At 39.3% G+C, this 14,804-nt stretch overlaps 1 protein-coding gene across 1 annotated transcript in view; it reads right to left on the bottom strand.

Annotated features, from left to right (window-relative positions):
• The window catches only part of LOC139444902 (sacsin-like), a 73,423-nt gene extending 61,386 nt beyond the window's left edge, over positions 1-12,037 (bottom strand). The window contains exons 1-2 of the mRNA XM_071225908.1: positions 11,969-12,037; positions 10,822-10,889 (exon numbers count right to left, since the gene is read on the bottom strand). Coding sequence (XP_071082009.1) covers positions 10,822-10,831 — 10 coding nt within the window. The 5' untranslated portion in view covers positions 10,832-10,889; positions 11,969-12,037. The remainder of the gene's footprint in view (positions 1-10,821; positions 10,890-11,968) is intronic.
• Positions 12,038-14,804: the final 2,767 nt, after the last annotated feature.

Genomic DNA, 14,804 nt, shown 5'->3' with positions numbered 1-14,804 from the left:
AGAAGCCAAATCTTAAAGTTGTTTGATTCTTCGGTAGCATTTTCAATAAATGTTGTTCACGAAAGGTTCCTGAATACATTAATCGAGAGTACGCTATCCACATGGATGACCTATTCCTTCATAGATATTTCTAGATCGGTGACGCTAAGCCGGTGACCCGTACCCAGATCCGGACATACCAGTGAAACAGGCATTCACTCACTCACTCACTCACAATGTATCAATCTTTCAATCTATCAATCTATCAATCTAACAATCAAACAATCAATCAAAATGGAAATCGAGTGACGGATGCTTGACTCATTGTAAGTCTTTGTACGCCATTGTATCGTTGCTAGTGGTACCAGTTACCGGTTTGGGCTAGACGAAGCAAAGAGTTTAATCAGACGTCTCCTTGAGGGAGATGGTATCACACCTGTGATCCCTGGCGATAAGAAATATGACATTGCGTACCAGACCAGCAGTTAGACGTATCAACGTATAATCGTAACTTCTCCTCGGCGTAATATATATCTTGCATGTGTACGTAAACAGGATGTGTTTGGTAACTTGAGCAGGAAGCACAAGTGCACGAAGGGATGGTATTTCAGATGACAAATGAAGGAAGACAAAAAGATTGTGACCCAAATTTAGTGACTGGTGGCCGTGTCGCACACACGAATTTTTATTAAATGTATCCTCGAGAGTCAGTAAGAAACTAGAAATAACTGCCTTTGTTCTGTAAATCTCACCAAGTTTCAGCTTTCGCCTCTTCCTTTGTGGAATGAGGTTTCACATTTGTAAAATGATCTCTGTTATCTGTCTGTACCATCAACTTAACTGCCCTCACCCCTGCAGTTTTCCCGTCCCATATTGCTAAGCAGGTGACCCACAAGGAGGAATACGGCCCTCCCTCAGTCCAGACTCATGAGTTATACTGTGCCTACCACAATAAGTTGTGAATACGTAGCCTTGAATTGCTGTGGCCAAACATTTTGTAACAATTTGACAAACTTTGATATGTAAACAGCACATATAATTCAGTTTTTTTTTCATCTTAACATATCAGTTGAATCCCACTTGACCTTTGTAGATCCGGTTAAGAATAGATTTACAGCAACCCATGCTTGCCTTTATAGGCGACTATGCTTGTCATAAGAGGCGACTAAAGGGATCGGGTGGTCAGGCTCGCTGACTTGGTTGATGCATGTCATTGTATCTCAATTGCGTGGATCGGTGGTCGTGATATCAATCAATGGATTGTCTGGTCCAGACTCGATTATTTACAGACAACCGTCATATAACTGGAATATTGCTACGTGCGGCGTTACACAAAGAACAACAAAAACGAAAAAAACGGATCCTATTTTGAGGATACCATAACAATAAATCAAACCAATATATCGTTTGAGACAGCTAAATATAAAAAAATAGTCGATAGTCATATTTCCCTCTGTTGGTCCCACGTGAAATGTTCTTCATGAATACTGTAAATCATGAAATTAACGCAATATTAAGTCAGCACATTAATGCGAGTATAGAAGAACCCTGGCCTCAAATGCGTCATGACATTTATGAGAGTAGCCTCAGAATCAGAATCAGAATGCCTGTAACGGGTAGTATTTAAGAAAGAAATATTTGTCCATAAGTCCCATTTCTCAGATATGCCCTTCAGTAGTATTATTGTATATCTCCAAAGAGAGGTTTACATTGTAGTTATCATTATTTGTGGATAATTCAAAATGCACCATAGAAAATATATATGCTACCATGACGAAAGAATACAGAGTATACATAACTCGCAATTCTCCAAAAGAGATTTCAAATCACAATAACATATCTGATATAAAGAGAGGTGGTAATGATTTAATCTCTACATTGTGCCCTTGATCGTGAGCCCTTGTTCTATTCAGCAAACAGCCCCAAACCGAAACTCAATAACATATCCGATTACACTGATTCAGGATGTCCCAGTTCTCCATGCGATACTGACGCCCGTTCGTCTCCCAGACCATAGAGAATAAATTTAAAAGGAATCCAGCTCAAGTCTAGAACGATTTGGCAAGCCTAGATTGCTTCAATTCTATCCATGAAAGTAAGCATTAAAAAAATATTGTTCTTGTCTGCTTCAGATTATATTTTGTAGAGACATATTTTTAACTAGGAAAATTGTACAGACACCGGTGCTGTCCCTATTGAAGCTATTTATAAGAATTTCGAATCGTCGTCCATTGTTCGATGTCAATACATCGATGATAAGTGAGGATATCATAAAGTAATCGTTGATGCCGCGCTACACTATAATAAAATTTATAATCAAGTTGACTGGTGTGTAAATTACTACAGTGAACATGTACATGATCATGCCCTAATAATCAAATGCCGTAAAGTCAAATACTATTATATTATTGTGTGATGAATTTAACTGGATCAGTGGTAACATATGGTATTAATATTCCATCAATTTCTCTCCTGGTTTGTCCATGTCTACAAAATGAACATAATACAATTAAAATGGAGCCTAGAACAATTCTTAATTTCAGGCTAGGGCTGTGGAAATCTAGACTTTCCCAATCATTATAGACTTGAGTTGGTCTCATTTTTTACATTATTCTCTTGGGTCAACGCCACAGCTCATACCATACACTAACAAGACCAGATTGCCCCCCGCCGGAGCTCCTGGATTTTGGTTATATCATCTAGCATGGCCAACTCTGCTCTTAAGTAAACAAGAACCTAATCAGCGAGGGGTCCTTTATCATCCCTGTGACTGCTGATATCTGATATCTCTTCCCAAAGACCTGTTTAATAATATATTTTCTGCTGAATATTCGAAACAGTGAGTGAGTTGGTACTACATATGTTTACGGTTCTATTTTAAATGACTGCAGCGCTCCATTATGAAAACAAATTGTTTTAACGCCGCTCTCAGCAGTATTCCAGTGATATATGACGGCGGAGCACACATTTCCTACCCCTCTCCCTTCGGCAAACACCTCATGAGGGTTGCAACGAGGTCACAGGTCAGGCGTGCACACGTCAGTTGTCTAATGCGGTCAAGAGTAAGATCTTCCGGAAGACCACTGCACTAGAGGTATGTGGATTGTTGATGAGGTACTACGTGTTTGGAACTTGGAGTCGAACACTAAGCACTTTTAGAGAAGAGCACACAATATAACGTTATGGACTTGCGGACGGACTTGTGTTTTCATTTCAAGACTTACATGTATCAGGTTGAACTTCTACGACAGATGTAACTTGGTTACCGCTTCCTAACTGTAACATTAACTTACTTACTTACTTACTTACGTTTGGAGATTTAACGTGCGCTTTCCGACTGGAGCGTATTTCGCACACGGGCCCGGTCGGGCCATTTAGCGTGGTTTTGAAGGGAAAATAAAGGTGTTGCAACCAGAGGGGGGTTTTAGTGGTTGCTTATATAAGTTTTGGAGATTTTGAAATTTGGAATACATGCCTAGGGGTGTGGTAGTGTACTAAGGGAGTGTGTTGGTGTGTGTTTGTTTGTTTATGTGGTGTGGTTGAGTGTTTTTAGATGCGGATCATTAGATTGGTTTTAGTTAAGTATACGCCTAGTGCTTTAAATTTGTCTATATTGTTATGTGGATTTAGGATTGATTCTAGGGTTATGGCTTTATCTAGTTTTAGATTTGTTTGGAGTGTTGCTCGGTGGGTTTGGTAGTGCGTGCAGTGTAAGAGCGCATGTTCTATTGTTTCCAGGTGTGGGCAGTGTGGGCATTTCCCGGTTGCGTGTTTTTTTTATTTTTAGGAGTTGACTGTTTAGTTTGGTGTGACCTGTTTGGAGTTTGGTGATTATTCTATCAATTTTCTTGGATGGATGGAGGATTTTAGGTTTGGTTAGAGGTTTTTTGAGGATTTTGATTATCTGTGTGTTTGTTTTTAGGTATGTCTTATGCCATTTTTGGGTGATTTTACGTTTGTTAATGCTTTTGATCTCTGCTTTAGATATTGGTAGATTAAGGCTTATTTCAGGAATTTTGAGGGATTTTTTGGCGGCTTGATCGACGTTTTCGTTTCCATATATTCCTACGTGGGCTGGGATCCAGATAAATGCTATTTGTTTGCCTGCCTCTGTTATTTGCGCTTTTGAGTATTTGGTTAATGAGTTTAGGGCGGTTTTTGGTGTTTTTATTTTGGAGGGCCTGTAGTCCACTTAGTGAGTCTGTGAGTATTAGGATTTTTTTATGTTTTTTAGCATGTTGGTTATGGAGGGCGGATGCTATGCCCATTAACTCTGCAGTGAAGATGGATTGGTTGTTTGGGAGTCGATAAGATTGTGTGTTCCTATTTGGTCGTGCTATGTGGACTCCGAAACCTGTGCGATTTGTGATCGGATCGGAAGATCCGTCTGTGTAGATGTGGCACCAATTTGGCCAGTTTTCGTGTATGTAAGCTAGTGTGGTGGATTTAGCCATGTTTGGATCGGTTTGTTTGTTTATTGAGTTTGCCAGAGATGTGTCTATTTTGGGGATTTTTAGTTTTGGGGTAAATATATTTGATGGTTTGCAGTTTTGTTGGAGGTTATCTATTTGGTTTTCGTTTAGGTAGTTGAAAATTCGTTGAGATATTGGAGTATGTAAAGGGTGCTTCCTAGTTAGAGCCTGGATTACGAGGGCGGATATTTTCGTTTAGGAGGTTTTGGATGAGAGGGTTTGATTGGGACGAGGCCCAGAAATTAAGGGTTAAGTGTTGCCTACGTAGGTTTAGTGGCATTTCTCCTGTTAAGGCCTGAAGTGAAGTGAGAGAGGTGCCATGTTGGGGACGTGTGACTATTTTAAGAGCTTGGTATTGGATTGAGTCTAGTTTTTTGGTTAGTTTATTGCTAAGCGTATCATAGATCGCACATCCGTAATCTAATTTAGACCTAATTAGTGATGTGTAGAGAGAGAGTAGAGTATCTTTGGAGGCCCCCCAGTTGGAGCCGGTGAGGCATCTTAGTGCGTTTAGATCTTTGCTGCATTTAGTTGTTAAGTTTTTAACGTGGGTCTCCCATGTTAGGTGTTCATCGAAGATTAGCCCTAGGAATTTGGTTTGTTTTTGGAACTTAATTGGTTTATTGTTTAATTTAAGATTTGGGGTGGCGTGTTTCATTTTTCGGTGTTTGAAGACTATTCCTGTAGTTTTTTCGGAGTTTAGGGAGAAGCCCCACTTGTCTGCCCATTGCTGTATTTCATTTAGGGATTTTTGGAGTAGATTTTGGGAAGTTGACATACCTTTTGTGCGGATCCAGAGGGCTCTGTCATCTGCGAATTTGGATGTTTTAATTTTAGGGAATAGGGCCTCGAAGAGGTCATTGATCATTATGTTAAAGAGTGTTGGGCTAAGAATGCTGCCCTGGGGAATGTCGTTTTCTAGGGGACACTGGTCCGATAGAACCTGGTCTATACCCACTGTGATTTTTCGGTTATTTAGGAAGTCCTGGATGTAGTTAACGATTTGTCCTTTTAGTCCTATTTTTTAAAGTTTTTTAATTAGCCCGTTGTGCCAAACCATGTCGAATGCTTTTGAGAATTCCAAGAAGATGCCTGTAGTATAGTGTTTGTTGAGTTGTCCTGTTTTGATCTCCTGTTCTAACCGGGCGAGATTGTCTAGAGTCGAGCGGCCAGGAGTGAACCCGCTTTGGTCTGTATTTATGGTGTTGTTTAGAGTTAGGTAGTGTTGTAATCTATTTTTGGTCATAGATTCCATTACTTTACATAAGTTTGAGGTCAGAGGTATTGGCCTGTAAGAGTTAGCTTGGTTTGTAGGTTTGTCGGGTTTAGGGATAGGGATAACTAGAGCCTGTTTCCAAAAGGTAGGTACCTGGCCGTTTAGGTAGATTAGATTATAGAGTTTGAGTAGTGACTGGAGTAGCTTGGGAGGGAGTTTTTTGATTATTTGGTAGGATGTTAGGTCTAGTCCTGGGGCTGTTCCCTTTTTCCTGTTTTGGAGTACATAGTTTAGTTCTTCTATTGTGAAGGGTTGGTTTATTTCTAGGTTATCGTTTAATTCTTTGGTAGGTTTGGATTCTGTTTTGAGGTTTTGTTTGGAATTTATCACTGAAGTTTATGTTACTGCTGATGGTCGAAAAGTGTTTAGCTAGGTTATTTGCTTTTTCGCTGGGGTTGGTTGAGTTATTTATATAAGGAGTTTTTGTGTGTCTTTTTAGGCCTCTAATGGCATGAATTTTGCGCCAGACCGTCCTGGCATCTGTACGGTTATTTAATCCCTCGCAAAAAATTTTCCAGTCCCTGGTTTTGGCTATTTTGACTAGGTTTTGGACCTCATGGTTTAGTTTGTGGGCTATAGGTACGTAGTTATGGTCGCGTTTGGCTTTATTGAAGGCTTTTTTACGTTTTTGTCTGGTTTGTTCTATTTCCTCGTTCCACCAGGGTACTGAGGGTTTGCCTGATTTGTTTACTTTTCTAAAGGGTATTGAGTTTTTAGCTGAGGTTATTATGTATTCTGTTAGGTTTTTGCAGAAGGTTTCTGGGTCATTATGTTCTATCTCGTTTAGATTGGCTTGTTTGCAGATATTTTGGAATTTATCCCAGTTAGCCTGGTTATAGTTAAATTTGGGTTCTGAGTTTTCGGGTTGGTCGGGGACGTTAGTATTTCCTATGGTTATGTTTATTGGGAAGTGGTCACTTCCTAGTGGGGCGTCGTGAACTTCCCACTGAGTGCTTTGGGCTAAGTCTGAGGTACATATACTTAGGTCGATAGCTGACATGTCTCTATTGCTTTTATCATATCTGGTTGGTTGGTTATTGTTAAGTAATACGAAATCGTTGGCCTCTATCCATTCAGAGATTATTTTACCGTGATTATCTATTTTTTCCCCCGTGCCCCAGGAGGGGTGGTGGGCATTAAAGTCTCCTAGGAAAATTGTTGACTTTTTGCCTATTTGTTGAAGTATGTTTAGATCCTCTGCTTGGATTTTTTGTTGATGCCAGTGGTAGATATTTATGATGTTTATTTTGTTGTTGTTTAGGGTGATTTGAATACCGTTGGTTTCTAGGTTTGGGGTGTTTATTTTGATCTCTTCATAGTTTAAGTCTTCTCTAATTAGTATGGCTAAGCCTCCTGATGCTCTAGTGGTTTTGGTTTTAGGACGATCTGTTCTGACTATGTTATAGTTGGCTAAGTTAAATTTTGATTTATTTGGGAATTTAGTTTCTTGGATGCATGCTACATGCGGTCCTTTGTTTAATTTAAATTTTGCTTTTAGTTCGTGGCTGTGCGAGTTAAGCCCGCCAGCATTCCACTGAAAAATATTTAGTCCTGCCATTATTTGGGTTTTTAGTGTTTGGAGATTGGTTGTATTATGGGATTATTTTATATGTCTGAGATAATAAGTTGGTAACCTGTATTGAAGTCTTTATAGTTTTGGGTGGTGAGTTTGAGTTTGAAAGCTACTTTATGCAGGGCTTTAGTGCTAGCATCTGGATTTATTTGTTTTAGCATGTAAGCTAGAAGGAGAGTAACACTATTTAGCGTGTTTTGGGGGAGAGTTGGGGGTTTACGTTGTAGTTGTTTGGTTCTTTTAGGTGCTGTAACATTAACTAAACTTTACGCCTTTTATACACATTTGTGATGGGGCGACAATGCGACAACGAGACATATTTTGACCTTGAAAATGTCGCGTTACGGCATCGTCGCCCTTTTGTAAAATAAAGAAAAGGATTATTCAAAGAGCGACAATGCAAACACGCGACAATGCGACAAATGGCCAATTGTCGCGCTTTTGTTAATTTTGACACGTTTTGCTTGTTTTTGTAAGGGCGTCAATGCGACAATGCGACAATGCGACAACGCGACAATGTCCCTTCGATAGTGATCCCTGCAAATAAAACTGAGTTATGAAATAGAAGTCTGACATGCCAATTAAAAGATAAAGTGTTGCAGCTTCTGATTTCATAGCTCTTCAAGAAGGATTATCAATAATGGGATGGGTGATGAGTTCATCTGCATGCCGAGTCTATACGTTGTGATTAACAATAATGCTTCGAGTCAATACATTTTGTCAAAATGTATGACATGTATTACGTGAATGAACATATTGTTTATACTCGTCAATGTTTTTGACGGACAATATAATTTACATGCTCGGTAAAAGTGAGGACGGGCATCATTGTGTGTTTCCGTGCTTTGTTCAGGTGAACAATTGACTTGTCCTTGCATGTGTTTGTGACGGGTGCCACTTGTGTGGCAGGATAAGCTCACCTTTTCCCGAACACCCGTTGGATGGCCTGAACCAATTCGGATTTTAATCCCACATCAGTCTGTACACCGTGATATAACTGAAACACTGAAATACTGTAGAGTTGAAAATGGTGTTTAATGCGATTACCGTAGTGTGTTACTGCAACTGTTCAAATGTTGTGCAGTGCTGTTATGTAATATGTAAAAAAAAGCATATTCAATTATCCAATTGATTTGAATAGAATATACTTGCGTCAGTGTATTTTATTAACGCCCCAAACCGTAATTTAAACACATATAATAACAGATCATATACACGCATGGTGCCTTGACTTACTGCTAACTTTAATAGGCCATCCCGGAATAAAATAGTCCCCCCCATGTTTTAGTATGTTTACAAGAAATATATTCTAAATAATATCCTCATTAGATGAGAAGATCTTTTTCAGAATTACCTCAGTAAGTCAAATACAATGACAGAGCGTCGTAATACATTTACATCAAGTACAATACGTCAAAATGGCCGACACGATAAACGTGACGGGAGATATTTCCGAAGTTGTTAATTAACCTGTGGCTATTTCAAGCCTTTGTCATCACTGATCAATTGGCCGATCATTGAAAGGTGATTGTAAAGATGTGTTAAATAGATACTTAGGTAAATTCATAGATTGCTGTAGATTGTCACTACGATAGTTTGGATGTTTTTTTTGTTAATTTTTTTCTCTGGGATGGGTTGTAGCGAGGGTATCCTTAAACGGGCATGCAACCACGCTTCTGTATGAATTCGTACCAGGGAATTCCAAGGGTTTTCTCCAGGAATGTGGAAGTAGTCAGTGTTTACGCCATTTCAAGAATACAGTCACGTGAAGAACGTTATGTGACCGACCTCTCGTCCTAGCCGTATATCTTGTAAACTTCACATTAAAAAATTAGTTATTATTATAACCAAATGAAACACAACCCATTTTCCGATAGGGGTAACTGTTCATAGCCGAGGGATATGTTACCACAATAAACTTGGTAACATTGTTTGGTTTGACATCTTGGCGCGTGCCTGAATTCCATTAACATGTTACATATCCTAAAACTGGCTTATCAGCAAATCTCGCTGCACTGCGCGCGACAGATACTAGAGCAAGGCATGCCAGAAATACGAAACCTAAAGCTTTCGAAAGGAAGCCTTAGGAGTCACGTGCGTCGGGGAACAGCGCCATCTGATTGGCCGTTAACAGTTGTACAAGGCGGAGCAAAAACATCGTTTTTCCGTCCATTTTACGCTTGAAAAACTCGACCCTTTTCTGCACACTTTCTAGACGCTCACCAATTAATTAATTTTAATGAATTTTTAGTCGTTTTTCCGTCCAATGACCATATACGGAAAAAAAACTACGTTTTCGTGTTTGCAGTGTGATGGACGAACGCTAATCAGAGACACAAGCTCATGCGATGTGAAGGAGAGCTAAATTTGGAGGATATAAGTATAAGACATCTGACTGGCAAAGTTCAATCACACCTAGATTAGAATCAGTAGCATTGTACAGTACATACACTGGGTCTAATGGGCTCTACTGATGCATCAAACTCAAACACAGGGAAGTATGATGAAATAAGATTTGTTTGTTTGTTAATTAATGCCAGCTTAATTAATTACAGCTATATGATGGCAGTCTGTAAATAATTCCAGTGATTGATATCATGAGCATCGATACACGCAATTTGAGATCGATGACAAGCACCAACCAAGTCAGCGAGCATGACCACCCGATACGGTTAGTCGCCTTTTACGGCAAGCATGGGTTGCTGAAGACCCAGGTGGCAAGGGATGCCCTGCACTGCATCCAAGGTGGCCGTACATGGAGGGGCATTGTATCGAAAGCTCACTGTCGTAGGAATTCACTTGACTGGACTAAACCATTTAGATAGCAGAAGGAATCATGAATGTCTGATTCTGCCAGGTCTGTCACTTGCAGATGTGCACAATATTACACCATGATATGAAATGTGTTTGGTAAAAAATGGAATGTTGCGTTTTTCAAATCATGCATATCTACAACAAAGTCGAATTGAAATTATGAAATTAGCAACTGTCATCGAAAAAGTGAAACTTTCACGAACATTTTCCTAAATATAATGTCACTATCACTTCATCTGTGGCCATAGCAACATCCAACAAAATATGAAATTGTATGAATGAGTATGAAGAATGAGTATTTTAATTTTCTTTACAAATTCAGCACAATGCCCTGATTGTACTCACAAGATTTAGCTTAGTTTTCACTGGTATTTACATGCACGAATGCACGCACACACAATATTTATAATAAAATGATGGTCCAGATAAAGGTTAATTTTCTTTATAGATTTCAGACACAAAATATATTGTGAACTTGACATGCACTGTATCCTAAACACATTAAATAGATCAACTCCGCCTTTCACAGAAAAATACTGCGTGTTTTGAAGCAGAATATCAAATAGCGGGTCCCTTTCTATGAGTCAGCTAAACGATGTATCTAACTGTTGATACATAGGATGCTTTTTGAAATATACACTTCACAATAAATGTTTGGCACATAACCTGTCTAAAACTGCTGTCATTTTGACTAGACTTCCACCTACCTTGACTCATGGCTAGCCTCCCTGGATGGCTCACCACTGTGCTACATCAAAAACTTCACTCCTTGTATCTGAAATTCAAGCAGATAAATAAGATTTGTTTGTTTGTTGTTTAACGCCACACTCAGCACTATTCCAGCTATATGGCGGCAGTCTGTAAATTATTCGAGTCTGGACCAGACAATCCAATGATTAACATCATGAGCATGCAATTGGGATACGATGATAAGCATCAACCTTGTCAGCGAGTCTGACTACCCGATCCCGTTAGTCATGTTAGTCGCCTCTTACAACAAGCATAGTCACCTTTTATGGCAAGCATGGGTTGCTGGAGACCTATTCTACATCGGATCTTCACAGATTTTTGTGGGGACTTGTCAGTCCAGCCAAAACATAACTCAATAAGTGCTGTCTAGTACGGCAAGGGTGGAAACTGGATTTTTACAGACAGTTAACTCCCTTGCCTCAGGAAGATGGTCGAAAGTGTGTGTAGATTATGATACCACTATAATATAGAGCCTGCGATGATATAGAGTCATACTACAATTCCTGAGGCATTGATGATTTGGGCATTGTGACATGGTAGATATGTCAGTGTGACATGGTAGATATGTCAGTGTGACATGGTAGATATCTCAGTGTAACATGGTAGATATGTCAGTGTGACATGGTACATATGCCCATATGTAATAGAGTTGCACCAGAGAGAAATCTGTGTTGATGTTACTGAACTTTGCAATATATTTCGGCAAGCATGGTTTGTTAAAGACCTATTCTACCCCGGATCTTCAAGGGTCTAAAGTATGATATGAAAACTGCCATATATTCATGATAATAACCTCTAATTATCAGCAGTAGTCTGGATGCCATCTTGGATTTATTTATCTGATTACAAGACAATAGGAACACATTCCTTGACACTGGAATCCTTGAATAAAACATGAAAATCGCTCTTCGCGGTTGTAGACAAGAGCCCATATGTCAGTTTGTTCTACCTATGGATAATTCTAGTTCAACCATCTTGAATTTTAAAAAAAACCTTGAATTGTTAATGGTACATGCTGTTCCTTGCCATGTCTGAAGGACAGAACACCTTATGAACAAAAGGGTAACGTTACAATGTCCAAGTGCCCCCAACATGATATCTTACCTGTCTACCGCATCAAAGGTGCATCAATGTAATTCACTTCCGTGTCGGGTACATCGGGTAGGTGCTTCTACGCAGCTAGCACTCACAGCGTAGTCACAACAAATCCCGAATCAATACCATATATCACATGACAAGCTCAAAAGTCGTAATTCCGGGAAAAGGAATGGCACTTCCACGAAACAACAGCAAGTCCACATACGGGTGTTCTTCACAGTAACCATACATGCGCAATACACATCAGTTTATGTGCAGGCTGTTGGGAAATCTATTTCAGTGCAATGTACGCAATGGCATAGGAAGATTTCTTTGGTCGGGGACAATACTTGCGTGCTACAATTGTTTGCGCTGCAATGCGCACCAAGCGCCGTTGACACCTTTGTTCAAAGGAGGGGATAATATTTCAACAAATTATTTTTAGCGCGTTTCAAGTCGTGTTACTTTTGTTGAAACCTATTCAAGTGATGTTGTGTTAGTGTTGTTATACTTCACGCTGATAATACATTGTATATCATATATAAAACTGCCAATTGTATAAATGTGTGTTGCAAAGAGGGTAGGTGTACATGCACCCGTGCATCCCAAGTTGAATCAGGGTATGCACACACGAAGTGCAGATTTCGAGTATACTCACGGGATATATGTGTAAGATGCACTTTATGTGTAAAGGTGAGGTGTATTGATTCAGTAGGTATTTAGCGACGCAGTAACTGAGTAAGTCGAGCCGCACTCATATGCGGCAGTGCAGCAAACAAGCAAATATACACATTAAATAGTGCAGGCGCACTGAGGTTACCATGCCACAGTTTAACATTGATACGCCGCCCTGACAATGTATATGTATATTCATTATTTCCATGACAAAACTTCTGGGAAAGTGGTATAAGGGCACAACAAACGTTTTTAAGGAAAGTTCCGATATGCAATCCCTGCACCGACGATGCTGTTCCAAAGAGGAAAGACAAAACTAATCCAGAGAAATCACAACATTGATCATCGAAAATCTGCCGCTATTTTCGAATCTGTCCATTGTTCTATGTTCCCAGTTGTCAGAGAGACAAAGAGAAAATCAATGTCTTATTTGACGTTCACGTTTCGTGCGAACAATGCGATAGTGCAGTGGAACTCCCCAAAACTACGAGAACAAGAAAACCTATCCCAAATCAAGTTGGCAGATAGACTTAAAGAAGGGGTTGCCTAAAAGTCGGGCCAAGAAAAGTCGGGCCGGGCCGGGCCAGCGGGTAATACTAAAAATGGTAAAAATGGATTGCAGAATAATAAAACGAAACGCGCATGTCTAGGCAGATCTCAAATGTCCACAAACGTATAGTTTTGCTCATTTAATTGAGTTTGAATAAAAATGCACCTTCAACAATGTAATAAACTGATGATTATGACTACATACCGTGAGTCTCGTAGAAAAGTCAGTGTTTTGGTTGTGTGTATTCTTTGATTAGAATGCTTCTCACCGACCTTAGCGTGTAGGGGTATGATGTCCTGGGCAGGAAACGACAGTGTTTTGACTACTCTTCTTTCATTAATTAACGTGTTACGGTAATTAACCTTTACTAATTCGTGTAAAACCAAAACAGGATGTTTCCTGGAAGTGGATATTCGCGAATGTCAAAGGACTGACACGACACGTGTTAATAACTGTCCAAGCACTTCTAAAGTTCCTAACATTCTTTATATCTAAAGACTAGTATTACATTTAATTATATACCACTTTCTTCTTTCATATTTCAGTAGTTTAAGAAAACACAGAGATCAAAGTGAAGCCTTTTTCACTCCACATTCTCAACATAGTCTTTATCAGAAGTGTACATGTTTTACTTGTGTTGGGTCCGACTTGGCCCGGGCTGTCAAAATCAACTTTAAACAAACAAATGTATCATCAAATGTCTTTAAATCTATAGACTAGCATTATATCTACCTATATACCACCTTATAGTGTCTCAGTTCGCTGTATTTAAAGAAAACAAGGGGCTCCAAGTGAAGCCCTTTTCCCTCTACATTCTCAACATAGTCTCTATCAGAAGTGTTTTACTTGTGTTGGGTCCGACTTGGCCCGGGCCGTCAAAATCAACTTTAAACAAACAAATGTATCATCAAATGTCTTTAAATCTATAGACTAGCATTATATCTACCTATATACCACTTTATAGTGTCTCAGTTCGCTGTATTTAAAGAAAACAAGGGGCTCCAAGTGAAGCCCTTTTCCCTCTACATTCTCAACATAGTCTCTATCAGAAGTATTTTGCTTGTGTTGGGTCCGACTTGGCCCGGGCCGTCAAAATCAACTTTAAACATACACATGTTTCTTCAAATGTGTTTACATTTATAGATTAGTGTTATATCTACCTATATACCACTTTATAATGTCACGGTACATCGTATTTATAGAAAACAAGGGGCTCAAAGTGAAGCATTTTTACTGTATTTTCTTAAGAAAATCCAAGTCAGAAGTGTCCGGTCCGACTTGGCCCGGGCTGTCACAATCAACTTAAACCTCACAGATGTATCATCAAATGGATCCACATCTTTCGATTAGTATTATATCTACCTAAATACCACTTTATAGTGTCTCAGTTCGCTGTATTTAAAGAAAACAAGGGGCTCAAAGTGAAGCCCTTTTCCCTCTACATTCTCAACATAGTCTCTATCAGAAGTATTTTGCTTGTGTTGGGTCCGACTTGGCCCGGGCCGTCAAAATCAACTTTAAACACACCGATGTATCTTCAAATGTGTTTATATCTATACCTTGTTTTCTTTAAATACGATGTACTGTGACGGGAACATAAACATTATAATGATAATGATGATGATAGTTGTTTATGAT

Source organism: Haliotis cracherodii, unplaced genomic scaffold, assembly GCF_022045235.1.
Source record: "Haliotis cracherodii isolate W230 unplaced genomic scaffold, xgHalCrac1.p SCAF_6, whole genome shotgun sequence".
NCBI classification, from domain to species: domain Eukaryota; kingdom Metazoa; phylum Mollusca; class Gastropoda; order Lepetellida; family Haliotidae; genus Haliotis; species Haliotis cracherodii.
The sequence above is the reverse complement of the archived record's forward strand: the minus strand, read 5'-3'. Positions and strand labels throughout refer to the sequence as shown.